This window comes from Populus euphratica, unplaced genomic scaffold (assembly GCF_000495115.2).
Source record: "Populus euphratica unplaced genomic scaffold, PopEup_1.0 scaffold44.1, whole genome shotgun sequence".
NCBI classification, from domain to species: domain Eukaryota; kingdom Viridiplantae; phylum Streptophyta; class Magnoliopsida; order Malpighiales; family Salicaceae; genus Populus; species Populus euphratica.
Window position 1 is genome coordinate 215529 of NW_011499865.1, and position 16139 is coordinate 231667.

Here is a 16139-nt window from a genome sequence, read left to right on the forward strand (position 1 = left end):
GAGTGCAAGCCATGATCTAAGACGTGCTTTAAGGATTAGATACAGTCTTAGCTAAAGGACTTGCTTGGAGACGGAGTCTGCAGAATTATGTAAATTCTCGTAGAATCTGCAGAAATCCGCGACACAAATTTGCACATATCTGATCTGCCATCTTCCTTTTTCTCTTTGTTGCTAACATTTGGAACATGCTACTCACTTTAAATATGGTAGAGTCATGTTCTTTATAAGAGAAGGACTCTTCAACACAATTTACCTTGCACTCTTCAGGATTTTAAATTTCCCATCACCTTTAGTATCAGCATCACAAAATGCCAGTCAAGTAATCCAAAAGAGAAAAGAAGCATCAGATATTTCAATCAAATAATCATGAAAAAACAGCTTCGACAAGGCCAAACCAATTGTCACATTATCATAACCATCTCGTCGACATCATCTAATAGTTCCAGATCCGATTCTTGAAAGTTGACAGTACCATCTCCAATAACTATCAAATATTTTAAGTTGATGAGGCACATCATACATTTGAAAAAACATAGTCGCTGCTAAAATCATTAGTTTTTGTTAAAAACACATCCTTCTTAGTTCTATTATTCAATAAATTATCAAACTATAGCCACCTCTGGAGTTTGTGAATGTGAGATTATTATCTGAAAGAAAAGAAACACAGAAAAGAAAAAACTTTAAAACATCAAGGACTGTATGCAATGCAAGAGAAGGAAATGGTAAAACAAAGAATTGCAGTTCATCTCCTTTCTGTTCAATAAAACCAGTTTGTCTTGGATCATATAATCTGATAGAAACTGCAGAAAAATTCTCTCCTTAATAGTAATTTATTCAGGAGTATCTGCGAAAAGCTTTACGTGAGTATCTTTCAATATTTATGGTTCAAATGACCCTACTTCGAAAAGCTTGATCCAGGGCGCACACCGCTGTATAAGCCTAACTAGAAATTTATTCAGGAGTATCTGCGAAAAGCTTTATGTGAGTATCTTTCAATATTTATGGTTCAAATGACCCTACTTAGAAAAGCTTGTTCCAGGGCGCACACCGCTGTATAAGCCTAACTTGTGAGCTATTTCAGTAATAATTATTCCTGAAGCCACGTGTTCATAGGGGTTAAACTCACCTCATGTCCTTGTACCGTGTCGATTTGGTTACATCAACTTCTTAACGAGAAAAAGGATAAAATTATCATCTGCAAAGGACCATTTTCAACCTATTTTTAGTAGGATCAAAACAAGTGTCGACATCTAATTGGCCAGCAATCGGTCAACAAACACCATTCAGTCTAAATGCTTCAATCTATGTGGTGAAGGGGTCAATTATAGCCCTTTTCATGTAGAATGGTTGTTCTGATTAAATCGGTACGATACAATGATGTGATGATTTTTATCTTGTGTTCATATTATTTTTCATTTTGATGTTCCGACTTTCTCATTCAATGATAGAAAATGCTCTAAAAGATGTCTGCAGCGAATCCATGGAATTGATGGCCAAAATATATGGAATTTTGGAAACAATGATGCATGTGCTGGTGTTTCTTCAAATGGATGCTAGAACTGCCTCAGCAATTATCACCACCCTTTCTAAAATAAGTATCCAGTGAGCAATTTCCAGCTCAAAATACACAAATTTTAATAGAGGTTGCTCGATACAACATCTGCTGCTTTACAAAAAACTCTTCGGGTTTGTTTCTCAAACGAATCTGTTATGAGAAATTTTAAAGCTGTTGCTTTTGTGGCTAAGTGAAGATGAACTTAAAACAGCAAGCTATGCTGTCATGACCACTACACAGATTCTCCGGGAATGTGAAGATGAATTGGCAAGCAACAAGGCTCACATCATGAAACTTACAACCAGAATCCACCATGCACGCCTGTGCTTAACGTTGCAGATTTGCTCATAACCCATCTTCAACTTGTATCTCCTGATCAGCCATAGCTTAATATAGAAATATATCCAAGCTCGTAAACTTAATGAGGAAGGTTCCATTGATGGTTTTTACAAGCACGGTTTAATCCTTCTTTGATCTGGCCTGTTCAATCTAAATTATTTTCTAGTATCTCATAGAAAAAATCTGAAAGAAAGGACTTCTGCATATCCCTTTCCTCTGAAATAAACTTTTCCTTATCTTATCAAACATGCTTGAAATTTTTATTATATCATATATAAAACATGTTCAAGTGCTAATTCAAAGAAAAATACAGGTAAAAACACACTTCTTATACATTTTATATATTACATTGCAAAATTTGTGATGCAGTAATGCAATGTACCATGCAAAACGTGAGCCAAACTAAGCTTTACCAGTTTTGCATTGGAAAAGTTTATGATGGCAAATAAGCTGCACCTTGTAGATCAGATCTTGGCTGCACTTGGGAGTTCGTAATCTCAAGTCTGTCTAGCTCTTGTATTGACACATGCAAATTCGAGCATCTCTCAAATAGAGTTGATCCAAAACGAGCGGATCACCTTCGCTAGAAATGACATGATTGATACCTTTCTGCTACACTTCTGAATCTTCAACTTCAGTACTTAACACGAAGCTGGGAAATGCCAAGGTTATATCCCTGGAAAGAGAAAAAATTGCAAAGCCTAAAGTTAAAACACTTGAATTGCGGAGGTACATTCTATATTGATCCTACTCAAGTAATAAGATGTAGGTGCAGTGTGCCTGTGCACAATTTACAAAATGAGTATGGAACTCGATCCTCACATTAAATACGGTAGAGTCATGTTCTTTATAAGAGAAGGGTTCTTAGACACAAATTCCATCCACTCTTCAGGATCAATTTTTCCATCACCTTTTAAATCTGCATCGCAAAATGTCTGTGGAAAAAAAGAGGGGAAATAGAATAATTAACCAGATAAGAATGAAACAAAGGAATTTGAAACAGCAGAACCAAATTGTACCTTGTCAACAATTGTTTCAACAACATCATCGGACAGCAATAGATCCGATTCATGCAGAAGTGCCAGTACCATCTCCTTCAACTGTTTAATAACTTGAGTTCATGAGGTAGAATATACATTCGGAAATACACACGCACACACTGCTGGTAATCATTATTTCCTTTTTTCACCAAATTCCCATTAATTATCTCATGGTATAAATTGTCAAACTTAGCCACTTTCTGCAATCATATATTTTTACCAGAGAGAATAAAAAAGCAAACCTTAAAACATGTCTGCAATTATCAGCTTGCTGCGTGTTATGGTATGTAAGAGAAAGAAATGGCAAAGAGAAGAATTGCAGAACTCACCTCCTCTCGTTCAATGAAACCTGTTTGCCTTAAATCATATAATCTGAAAGTAACTGCAGGAAACTCCCCCTTGATTAGTAAATTATTAAGGAGTCGGTGCAAAAAACGGTTAAGTGACATGCAGAAAAAAAAGTGTCTTTGTGTCTGAACTCAAGCCCCTACTTGTATATCATCCTAGAGGAACATTAGGCTTACAATGGATCTTGTCTTCAACTGGTGCATTTGGATGAAAGACACCCAAAGATCGAACAAATTCTCCAAACTCAATTACTCCATTGCGCTTGACATCAAATAAATCAAAAATCTGCAGAAGTGAAGCAAAGAGATGTAACTTAGAAAGATGGAAAAATGACATTGCTATATTATACGAAAAGGTTGCACTACATACCCTGTCTGCGAAAAGGTTCCTCCTGTTTTTGTTCCTGAAGAGTGCAAGCTGAAGTTCTTCCTGATGAGAAGGAGACATTTAAATGAGATTACACATGGTATTAATGAAGTCATGATTGTAAACATAATTAGATCAACATACTTGGATTATATACCTTGTGAATAAGCCCATCATCAATGACCGAACGACTTAATTTCTTAAAGAGTTCGTATAAAGCCTCTACTTCGCTAACAGTAACTGCAATAAAAAAAAAATTAGGAACAGGATCTAGCTGAAACTCAAACTAATGATTAGGAAAAGCAGCATTGTTTTCCTTTCTTTTCTTTTCCATGACAACATGAATTTTATGCTTCTTATGCCTTTCAGTGCCAATGGATTTGTCATTGTTGTAGTGACCAACCACACCAAAGGTTGGATTCACAAACCGTTCGATGTACTACTCTCTAACAAACTCAATTTCATGTCTGACAACTAGTTTTAATCTGCAAGATAGTGGGTACTTACAAAGATGTCCTAATATAACACAACACAACACTTCTCAAAAAATAGCTGGAACACATTGAAGAATAGCTAGGAAGTAAGCAAGGAAGCTTACAACTAGGATGTTGCAACAATGAGCCTCTTGAAAATGCATACTCACAGGGTGTTTCAGCAGCAAGTACTGTTGGCTCCTCGTACCCCGGTGTCTCTTTAGTTCTCTTTGAAGGGTAGCAACCCATGAAGACAACTAGCACCAGTCAGTGATAAAATTTCTTGGAAATCAGTGGGCTCATGCCAATTGAACTATTTGAAAACACCAACTGGTAATTTCACAAAGTGTAGATTGATTGGTGACCGAGCTTGATTATCTGCAGCCTTTTCGCAGCTCAAAACCTCTCTGTACAAGAGGCCAAAAAAAAGGTCATCACTAGACCAAGAGGTCACAATTGATTCCTTAAGAAAATGATTCTGGCATTTCAAGTGCATACTTTTTTCCTTTCATTTCAGAGAAACTTCGAGTTCAGGCACTAACTAGGGGTGAACATATCTTAGAGAAAGGATAAAATATTATAATATTAATTTTTTTCCATGAACAACGCAGGAAAACAAAATGTCTTCAATATCTGGGACCACAGGCCTACAACAACAGCATGACCTGATTTGATTTAAGATTTCAAAATCTTTAGTTTCTGGTATATTCCTCAGTTTTCTCAGAAACCGAAACGGGGAAGCGATGAATCTGGTCAAAATGTAATTTATCACTGCGTATTTAGTTAAGAAAAAAACTTTTCTAGCGCTGAATTCAAAAGTTAGGTTATGAAAATCAATTTAGTCAATTCTCTACCAAAAATGAAAATGAAAGATTCTTTCCATGATTCAAACTTTTGAAACCCAGAAATCTCGTCCTTTTTGGTTACTGAGAAAATGTAGAAGTGATCAAGAAACTCTTGACTCTAAAGAAACAACCAAAAGAACTGCATTAACATATAGAAAGTAGAACCTCCTCCTACCCTCGATCTCCTCTCACAACAATCAGAAGCAAGATTCAAGAAAACCCAATAAAGAAGACACAGACAACAAAGGAACCAACCAACCAACCAAAATCCCTTTATCCGCACACATGCCATGCAGCCAAAACAATAAACAAGAAGGAAAAACCATACCCTAAAGAACGATTTCTGCAACGAAAGAAGAAACTATACAAACCTTTTGCGAGTGTCTTGTGTAATCTTGGAAAGTCTGAAAGACAGCACTTTAATCTGTCCTTTCTTCACTGTAAAGTTTTCTGTACAGGAGGAACAGCATAAGATATTCAGGATCTTGCGTTTCTTGTGGCTTTAGCATATGACTTCAACAGCTTCCCTCTCTTTTATGCATGATTCCTGTCTCTGTCAATGCATTTATTGTTTCACCCATCACTTTCAGGTCCCCAATTTTGATGCATCGCATCTTTAAATTAGGGGAAATAAATAATATCACGGCATGAATTTTTTTTAAATAAAATAATTTAAATATGCATGCCAAATTTCCCGGAAAAATAAAATGTGTCAGCCACACTGTTTCTAGCCTAGTTATAAACTCTATCACCCTAATGCGTCAACCCGGGATTCAGCTAATCTAAAGTTGGACCAGTCTAAATTAAAAAAAAAAAAAAAAGAGTTTATTAGATCTAATTTAATTAAAATCTCGAATTCACCTGTAAATCAATTAGCTAGGGGTAAAACTCAGTTAAATACATGTTACTTCTTATTTTATCCAAACTATATCAGGCTAGGTGATTTTAAAAAAAATCAATTTATATTTAAATGATTTAAAAAATTAGATTAATTTAAGTTAATTCTCTCAACATGAAGTAGGTGTTATGTGTGATAGTAATGTAATTGTTTTCTAAAATATTTTTTATTTTAAAATATTTATAAATAATATTTTATTATTATTTTTGAAAATTTATTTTTAACATTTATTTTTTTATTAAAAAAACAAAAGGGACACTTGTTATAACTATAGTTTATAGAGATCTCCACGTACCATGTCTGATTTGCCGCCATCGAGAAAAAGATGCTGACAAGACCTGATCCCATACAGTATATCAAACTTAAATCATGTTTTTTTCATGAATAAATTTTAATTTAAATATAGCGTTTTTTTTTAATTTAAAATGTTATTTTAATATAAAAATACTTTAAAGATAATATTTATGAAAATCTCAAGCTCTGTTATTATTATTATTAATATTATTATTTGGAAGTCTTGAATATCTACCAGCGCGTTTGACTTCAGCTGAGATGGAGTCGGCAGACTGTCATGTTTTCTTGAATGTCGTATAAAATAATGTAAAGTCAGAACTTTGAATGTTTCCTTACGCCCGCTTCTGGTTAGATGATGAGGACGAAGACATCATTCATTTTTGGATCCTTTCCCCCTTTGCATGAACATTTAGCACTGTTTGCTTGTGCCGCTGTACTTCGCTTTTTATTTTTAAAAAATTTTAAATTAATTTTTTATTTTTAAATTATTTTAATATATATATATATATATATATATTATTACACTGTTAGTCTCCAATGTCACAGCAAAAGGCTACTGAAATGTATTTAGAAAAATATTGATAAAATTCAAAAGCATCAGTCACCTCGTATTTTTATGTTTGAAAATGTTTTTTAATTGTAAATCATTAAAATAAATATTTTATTTTTGATATTAGTATATTAAAATTATATAAAAAACATTTAAAAATATTAATGATATTATTAAAACTAAGGGAATAATCTATATCTCTTCTTAAAACTATATAAAACATGTATATTAAAGGGTTAAATTTTATTTTTTTTTTAAAAAAAAATATTTTTTAAAAAAAAAGTTAAACAAATTCAAAACTCAGGATTTTTATAGTGTATGAAAATATATCTAAAATATATAAAAAAATCATACAAAAATAGATTTTATTTAGATACTTCCATGGAATTTAGAAGTTAAGATCTTCTTGTGTTCCATTTATATCTTTGATTTTATTCAATATGTCTATGATTTTATTTAGATAATAAAGTAAAAAATAAAGTAAAACTTTAAACTCTGACTTGTTACTAATTAATTACTGCTTGGACTACTTCATGTCATCATGAAAAAAGAATATTTGAGTCAGTTTTTTTAAATTTAAATACTCCTAACATGGTTTATTTTTTCATATGTGATTAATGAAAAATAATATTTAAATCGTGATAGTCCAAAGTCATTTTCTTAGCAAATCATGAAAATGAGAACCTTAATCTTTGATCAAATGAACATCACTTATAATAATTTTTATATCAAACCATCATATATTATATCCATGATCTAGGATGATCTTAATTCAAGTCTTAGGATTTCAATTTTGAATTGTCTTCCATAACACTAATACACGAGAAAAAAATCCTAGTGTATTATTATTATTATTATTTAGCAGCTTTGAAACAAAAGGCAAAAAGGGTATGCGTTCCACCTGTGGTCTTATCCCGTGTAAGATGTGTTTCCACGTCAACCTAGTGTATTAATATGTATAAATTTCTCTAGATATTTTTCAAGATTTTGGTAGTATTTGGAATACAATAGTATTTGTTTTTTAAATATTTTTCACTTAAAAATATATTAAAATAATATTTTAAAAAATTATTTTTAATATTTACATATCAAAATAATTTAAAAATATAAAAAAATAATTTTAAATAAAAAGTTCAAATTTTACCTGGTTTTTATTTGGAATACAATACCAAACAATGCTTCAACTCATAAAGTCAAGAAACAAAGCAATTTAATTTAAGGTGAATGAAGATGTTGAACAAAATTATAAATAGGGTTTTTTAAAATATTTAATAAATATCCTTTTATTATTATTATTATATTAATAAGTGAGCAAATTCTTTAATTCATTTCATTGATAAATATACTTTATTTATTTTTATAATTTTTTATTAAATGAGGGTTTTGGTTATTAACCTCAAATGACCCTTACCAATAAATCAAGCCTTCTTGGTTATCAAACGACCCTATTAGGATTGCTTAGGATAGAATATTAAATCAAATAAATTAATAAAGGGACTGTGTATGACATCTTCATTCTATTATTTAATCTGCAAAGTCCAGCTTCTTAAAAAATCCGAAGATCAACATATTAATAATAATTAAATGAAAGACAACAACATTATTAATAGAAAAGGAAACTCATACGCATCTTGATATGGACATTATTCTCTCAAATAATTATATAATAGCACGACTGGCTATACATTGAGTGCAGTCTATAAAAAAGAACTTGGGTCGTTGTTTAGCTGATTTTATAGCAACATCATAAGCATCCGACTGCCCACTCTATAATCAAGTAGCTGTATGAAAACGTATTTTGGAATGATTTTTTTTAAAAAAATATTTTTTTATTTGAAATTATTTTATTATTATTTTAATATGCTAATACTCTTCAAATATTTATTAAACAAGTCAAACTATGTAGTTGTAAGAAATCGATCAATAGTATCTCGATGTGAGTGTTCAAGTTTTTTGATCTAAAAAAATGAATTTTTATTTATTTTTTAACCTTATCAAACAGTTTTCTTTCAAAGATTTTTTTAAAAAATATTATTTAATTATATTTTTAAATAAAAATATTTTAAAAAACAACAATTACCACGTACCAAATCAAGCTATGCCGAAACATACACATCAAACTGTTTTCTTGCAAGCTTTGTAAGCTGTATTTGGATAGAAATTCGATCAAATTAATCACTAAATTATGTTTGCTTAAACAAGATCAAGTGAAGCAGTGTTACTTGCACAGCTGGTGTCCATTTGTGGATGACAAGTTGATGTCTTATTGAATTGAATAAGAAGACTTCACGATCAAACTGATGCCAACCTTTTAAAGATTTCCTTCGAGTTTTTCCGTCTTTGAAAAGGTTCAGCCACTTTGTGGCTGATCTTTCACATCATTAAAAAAATCATAATTTTTTTTTATGGCCACCAAATATATGGTAGGCGCCATCTTGTTTATTCAATTTCCCCTTAATTTTTAGGGGAAATAATCACTCGGTTAATCTATCCTTATATTATGAGTTACTTTTCAATATGGTAAAAATAGTATTTTCCTTTAACTCTTAATTTTCATTGAAATATTTGCTTTTAAAGATATTAAAAAATCAAGGATAGCAATAGCTAGCGGTTTTTTTTTGTTTATATTCTATCTATTACTCGTTAGATAAAACATTTAGATATTCATAATTTATCTACCAAATTTCTATTATTAAGCTAGTATTTATTATTCAATAAAAAAATAAAACAACAATATAAATAGAGGTTAGGTTTAGGTTGAGTGTGATAATATCCATAACTTATCTATTATTCATATAGAGTGAAGTAATTATCTAAAACAAATTTCACTTATTTGGATTAGATGAGTGAGAATCAACCAAATTTAGATTAAGTTGCCTCCATCAAGGATTGAACAACATATTTTATAAATATAGAGGGCTCCAATGGGACTTTGTGAAAACTTTGAAGGGCAATGACCCCTTTATGATGCAACGTATAATGTGGACAGGGTTGTTGATTGTTAAAGTTATACAGTTCTAAATTATAGATAAAAAAATGTAGAGTTCTCAAACCTAAAATTACTGCCCTTAACTATAAAGGAGATTGATGAAATTCTCTTAAGAAAATAATATATTGTTTAAAAAATAAAAAATATTTTAATTAGTGAAATTCTAATTAAACTAAAATTTCTAAACTAAACAGAAAAAAACCCAATTACAACAAGGCAAAAAAATAAAAAGCATTAATTTCTAGGCTAGATTTAGATATGTTCCTGAAAGCTAATGAAGTTACCCTCACAAGCTTGTTAGAAGTAAGGTTTGAGAAGATTCTAGCAAAGTTTTAACCCGATTTAATATTAAAAAAAAAAGGTACACCTCATTTTTTTCCAAAAAGTTATTTAACTTGTCCGGACAATTCACTCTAGTCTCATGTAGTCCCACCCGTGCATGCATGGTCTATACCTCTACTTCGAATTATTACGGGTTAGAGCCTTGAAATGTACACGATGTTGCCTGCTACTCGCTAGCTAACAAGCAATGATGCCATGAAAAAACCAAGAATAAAGCGAGAAACATGATCAATAGGAGGAGGGGGTTCCACCCTAGTGAAAGTTGCTTTCCTGTTCATAGAACAAAACAGGTCTCATTGCTTTTATCGAACCAATGGAGAAGCTTCTTCTCCCCAAAATGATAAGAGTGTTGATCTGAAAATCTCAATTATTAGATGGGATTTGTAGTTTCTTTATCAAAGTAACGATCATCTAGTGCTTTTTCCCCACATTAAAAGTTGTCAACAACAGAATTCAATAGCTTCTGTTGAGTCACGTAGTTACTTTTTATTCCTTTTCTCATTATGGAAGAGTCCATCCCATCAATTGTTAACCCCCCAAAAAAAAAAAAATCTAGTAAGAGACGGTTTTACTTTAATCTCTTTTTACAAAACTTTATTTAGGTTAATTCTAACCCTAATAATATCATTATGGGATTGGTTTATAATTTTTTTAAATTTATTATTTATAAATTATTTTAATTTTATAATTCAAATTATAAATCTAACAGTTAATTTATATCAACAGGATTAGAATTAATAACACGTAAGTGTATTTTTATATTAAAATGTTTTATATTGAAAACATCAATCCAATTACAACACAAACACAAGTTAATTATCTAATATTAACTAAAATAAATCTCATTTCTTCCACAAATGTACCATAAATCTTGTTAAGGACCGATTTGTCATCCACTCATGCGGATGTGATTCACATGAACAAATGATCTCTAAGAAGAATTGATACCACCAACCCAATTTCAATGGTCCCATTTCTACAATCGGAAACTGTTTGCTGGTTAGAATAAAGCAATTAGAAGATATAGGTAAATCTCTATAAATTGAAATTTATTAATTAATTAGGATATTATTTAAATAAGTGAAATAATATCTTGGAGGTGGAGTTGCCAAGAAGACCTAAATATTAGTAACTAAATTAGTAGATAGGATTAACTTTATCTGATGCCTAAATCTTCATTTAACTAATTAGATATTAGAATCATATATGTTAAACTTGGACGGATGAGTTGATATTAAAAATTCATGATTTAGGTAATGTTATGAGTTGGTTTTCAAGTTAAATTAGAAATGATACAGATTTTATAAAAATTAGTTGAGTTCATAAAATCTCATAAAATCTAAATATAATTTAGAGAAGTTGAATCAACTTAGCATGTTGTCTTTAAAAAATTTAAAAAAAAAAACATTGTTTTTTAGACTAGATAGTAAAAAATCAATAAAGAAAGAATGCTTTTCCACTCCTAGTCCAGATAAATTACTAGGTAGTATGTAGCATTATCGTTAGAATTTTTTTTTTTAAAAATAAATTTTTTATATTTTTTTATTTTATTTAAATTAATGTATTTTTAAATTATTTTATGTGATAATATTAAAAATATTTTTTTAAAAAATAAAAAATTATTTTAATATATTTTAGAATAAAAAAACATCTTGAAAAACCACAGCTAATATTTAATACATCTTGAAAATTAATAACTTGAATAATTATTAATTTATCCATTCACCATGAAAGCTTCAAAATTAATGGTATATATATTTGATGGTACCTCAAGGAAAAGATTCACAAAGAAGTCATTTAATAATTTCAATTTACACCTTTAGAGATTAATTCAATCTTTTCATTGTGGTAAAAGCTAGGAAAGTAACAATTTATGGTGAAATTAATAAGGGATTCATGGGAATTTACCTCTCCGAGCTCAATTACAAGCTAGCTGACATGATCTAACTATTATCACTCGCCTCAATTCACCATACTTTATTTTTATAGGCGCCGATGCCCACATTTTACGCTTTATCTGTCTGATCAGCCTTTGAAATTTGACTTCCAGCGAAAGTAACTGGAGTTCGAATTCGTTTTTGCTACGTTACGTGATAGATAATCAATGTTTTATTTATTTATTTATTATTTGCATTCTACGTGTAATTGTATTATTAAACTTAATCCGGTTTAATAAACCGATATTAGATATTAGCTGTTGTTGACTTAGGGTTTAACATGAGTCGTGTTTAAAGGAACCATGTAAAAATTAATTTAATATAACAATATTTTATTTTAAAAAAATTAGTCATGTTTGGAGTCATGTTTGATACCTTACTGTATAGACTGCGGAGAATAATAAAAGGGTATTGGATAATGGCATGAATTGTTTTTTAAAGTTTTTTTTATTTTTAAATATAATGAGAAGTAATTTTTTTATTTTTTTAAATTGTTTTAGTATAACCGATGCGCCAAACAGGGACCAAAAAGAAAAGGTCAAAATTGCCAGCCAGCTACGTGGCTGTGGACTTATTTTACTGAATTAAATTGAGAAGTAATTTTCAGACGTTCAAGGTGAACATATCGTCACCTTGCTGACAAATCCAAAATGCAGATGCGATATTTATTTCCTTGCTCAATCTGTCACGACTCACGAAGCCCGATTGTCTCTTTATGATAATTATAATTCACAAGTTATCAAAAATAATATAATATAATATTCATAAAATAGATCAGCAGTGACATCACTAAGCGGGATAGGTTTTCATCGCATATCAGTATTCTCCAGATTTTTTTATTTTTCAAGGGAGACAACTGCCTTGATTTATTATATTTCTCGAACATCGTGTTTATATATACATGATTTATTTTTCTGTGGTTTGTATTTTATTATATATTTTTTTTTTAGATTAACGTGGGTGTCCGGGCCAGCTTGCGCGCACCACGACTAATCCCACGGGCCCTGAAGTTAACGACCATGTAAGCCTCTAGTGGCCATCATATATTAATAAAACTAGTGGTTGATAGCCACTATAATCTTACTAATATCAACCAATTTAGATTTGTTAGGTCAATTGGTCATCTAATCTCATTCCTATATAATTTTTATATGTTCGTCACAGGTAATTAATTAATTTTATTATACTAAATAATCGATTGATTCATATAAAATTTTAATTTTAACATATCAATTTAAGTTAATTTTTAAAATTATATATGTTAAATTTTATAATATAATTTATCAATAATTTAAATGTAAATATAATAAAGTGTGTGAGTTTCACTCTAATTGCACTATTAGGATATGGAAATTTATATTAAAAACTTAAAATAAATATTCAATCTATGACTTTATTTTACTTTATTACTCCTGACTTTTTAGAGGATTTCTTCAAGAGATTCATTCTATTTTTTAATATGTTCCTTGAATAATTTTATTCAAAATTTATTTTCAAGAAAACATATTATTAGTTAATTTTTTATTTTATTGTTATCATCAAATTATATAAAAAAACATAAATATTTTGATAAAAAAATCAACAACCTCCCTATTTTTTAAAAAGATCAACAGTCTTTCTATTTTTTATGATAACAATAAATATATAACATAAATATAAAAATGCACCCTCCTTTCTTTTACAATGTAATATACAAGAGACTTTAACAAATCAACATAATTTAAGTATGTCATTATAATTGTATATTCAATAATAACTTATGCATTTATAAAAATATACCTCTCCCGGAAATGTATGCATATGTTTATTAATCACATTTATCTTCTTCTTCTTCTTTTTTCAATGGAATTCATATCTTTTATCTTTATTTTTATCATTAACAAAAACACATACAATAAAGATAAAATTAACAAATATATTATGAAAATCATGAATAAAAAATTCATTGAATTAACAAATATATTATGAAAATCATGAATAAAAAATTCACTGCATAATCTTCAAAATATATTATCCGTTACCATTAAAACATATAAAAAAACAGAAACAAGTATCTTAATCATCTAGCCATGCAAGCGAAGAACAAAACTTCAACCCTTTTTAGGTTACAATTATATAATAATTTCAATTTACACCTCTAGAGATCATTCATTCAATCCTTTCATCGTGGCTAAAATAGCAATGTAACAATTCATGGTAGAATTAATAAGGGATTCATGCTAATTTACCTCTCCAAGCTCAATTTAACTATAAGCTGACATAATTCGAACTCTTATTGCATGCCTGTACCCCACAATATTTTATTTTTATAGCTGCCTATGCCCACATTTCATGCTCTGTCAATCTAAACAACCTTCGAAATTATGGTATTTGACTTCAAGTGAAAGTAATGTCAGTTCAAATTCGTTTTCGATTACGTGATAATATATATATATATACATTACCAATATTACCAAAACCCAACTTCATGAATTTAGATTTTTTTTAGTCTAGAACTTTACTTAGAATTAAATTTTAAAAAAAATGAATGAAAAATCATTTTATTAAACTCGATTTAATTTAAATCAACTTAAAATATATTATTTTAATATTTTTAAAGATCATAAATAAATTTCGACGTGGTTATTTTGACATATATAGACCGCCAAGGCAATAAAAGGGACAAGTCAACACGCAATCTGGCGCCAGCCAGCAACGTAGCCGTGGAATTATTTTACCGAATTATATTGAGAAGTAATTTTCACCGTTCAAGTCGGAAATATCGTCACATTGCGGACAAATGCAGATACGTTAACAAATCAGATTATCTATATTATTCTAACAACATGTGTCATATGATTTTTATTTCCTCGCTAAATTTGTCACACAGCCCGATAGTCTCTCTATGATAATCATAATTCACAAGTTATAAAAAATAATATAATATAATAATTCATAGTATATATATCAGCAATGACATAACCAAGCCGGATAGGTTTTCATCCTCTACCTGTTGTCAAGCATATCAGTATGTATACATGTATTTCTATGGTCCCCAAGGATGTAATGATAGTAAAGAATTTAAAATCTTGATAGTAGATTTTGAGTTCAAGCTGGGGTATGTATTTTTTATAAAAATTTGAAATAATTAAGATTTTATTTATTTATCTAAATTTATAAAATATTTTTTTTTGATAGAGTGAGGTTTTTATCACTTAAAAACAATGTATTTTTATGGTATTTTTTTTTATATATATACATACGATTTGTTTAACCATAAATTACCCTCCTTAAATCTAATTAAATAATATTTAAAATCTTAATTGTATTTCTGAACAAAGCCTTAATCAAGAAAATTTAATTAAAAAAATATCATAAATATTTTTTAACATTGTAAATGACACCAATACTTTTTTTGTATTAAACTTTTTAGCAAATATCGACTGCGTCTTCATAATTAATAATTAATAATTATTTTTTCCTGAAAAAGCAAGGCGAGTACATATAAGAACGCTGCTTTCCACCACCAAGACGACTGCCGACTCTAAATTTTTTTAATAAAGAGATACAACATAGAGCAGCAGCCTGTCTTCTTCTTTTACGTGTTCTTGTCCCGTGGTATTTCCTATGAAAGCCAAGACAACAGAGAGCGGCGAGACACATTTAAGCTTAGGATCAACCTCATGGACCCATCAAAAAGCTTCCACAAGCATAATTATAAGACTCTAATCGAGCTGGCAAGTGAATTCATGACCATGCTAATTTGAGGTTTGAATTGGTTCATATTAAAAAAATAAAATAAAAAAATTATTATTAAATTGAAAAGTGAAAACTCGAGTTGATTCGATCACTCGATTAAAAGTTAATTATTTAGCTTTTAATAAAAAATAATTAAGTTTTAATCGGGTTAATTATTATTATTATTATTATTTTAACTTGAATCAATCTAAATATAGAATAAATGAGAATTTAGATGGATGCAGGAGGTCGGCTTGGTTTGAGTTTTAGAACATGGGAGAAAAAAGAAGCGTTGAGATTCTAATAGTTAAGGCTAAATCCAAATATTGAGATCCACGGGCTTCCAAAGGGATCCCGTTTCATTACTAATTAGGTTTTAAGGTTTCGTGAGCCCAAGCCCATATTTTCAACAAAAGAACCTTAAAATCAGCTTGGGCCTCACCAGT

At 29.7% G+C, this 16139-nt stretch overlaps 1 protein-coding gene across 2 annotated transcripts; it reads right to left on the minus strand.

The window, feature by feature from the left end:
* Positions 1–1610: 1610 nt before the first annotated feature.
* On the minus strand, positions 1611–5502 carry LOC105125875 (calcineurin B-like protein 4). 2 transcript variants are annotated; one of them, XM_011026524.1, is made up of 9 exons: positions 5338–5502; positions 4247–4528; positions 3806–3888; positions 3652–3711; positions 3459–3567; positions 3264–3316; positions 2914–2994; positions 2717–2829; positions 1611–2570 (listed from the first exon to the last, which is right to left on the minus strand). In XM_011026524.1, exons 2-9 carry the CDS (start codon positions 4368–4370, stop codon positions 2507–2509), a joined length of 687 nt encoding a protein of 228 aa, XP_011024826.1. In that variant the 5' UTR covers positions 4371–4528; positions 5338–5502; the 3' UTR covers positions 1611–2506. The 2 variants fall into 2 exon arrangements, with proteins under 2 accessions (XP_011024826.1, XP_011024827.1); XM_011026525.1 differs by having other exon boundaries at positions 4292–4528; positions 5338–5490.
* Between the last annotated feature and the right edge of the window lie 10637 nt (positions 5503–16139).

Bases quoted from the DNA above. Each gene is read 5' to 3' on its own strand.
- LOC105125875 (XM_011026524.1), bottom strand. From the start codon at position 4,370: ATGGGTTGCTACCCTTCAAAGAGAACTAAAGAGACACCGGGGTACGAG. The intron at 2,995-3,263 runs GTGAGTTCTGCA...GTTATTAAACAG, and splicing joins GTTTCATTGAACGAGAGGAG to TTGAAGGAGATGGTACTGGC. The intron at 2,830-2,913 runs GTACAATTTGGT...TTTTTTCCACAG, and splicing joins TTGAAACAATTGTTGACAAG to ACATTTTGCGATGCAGATTT.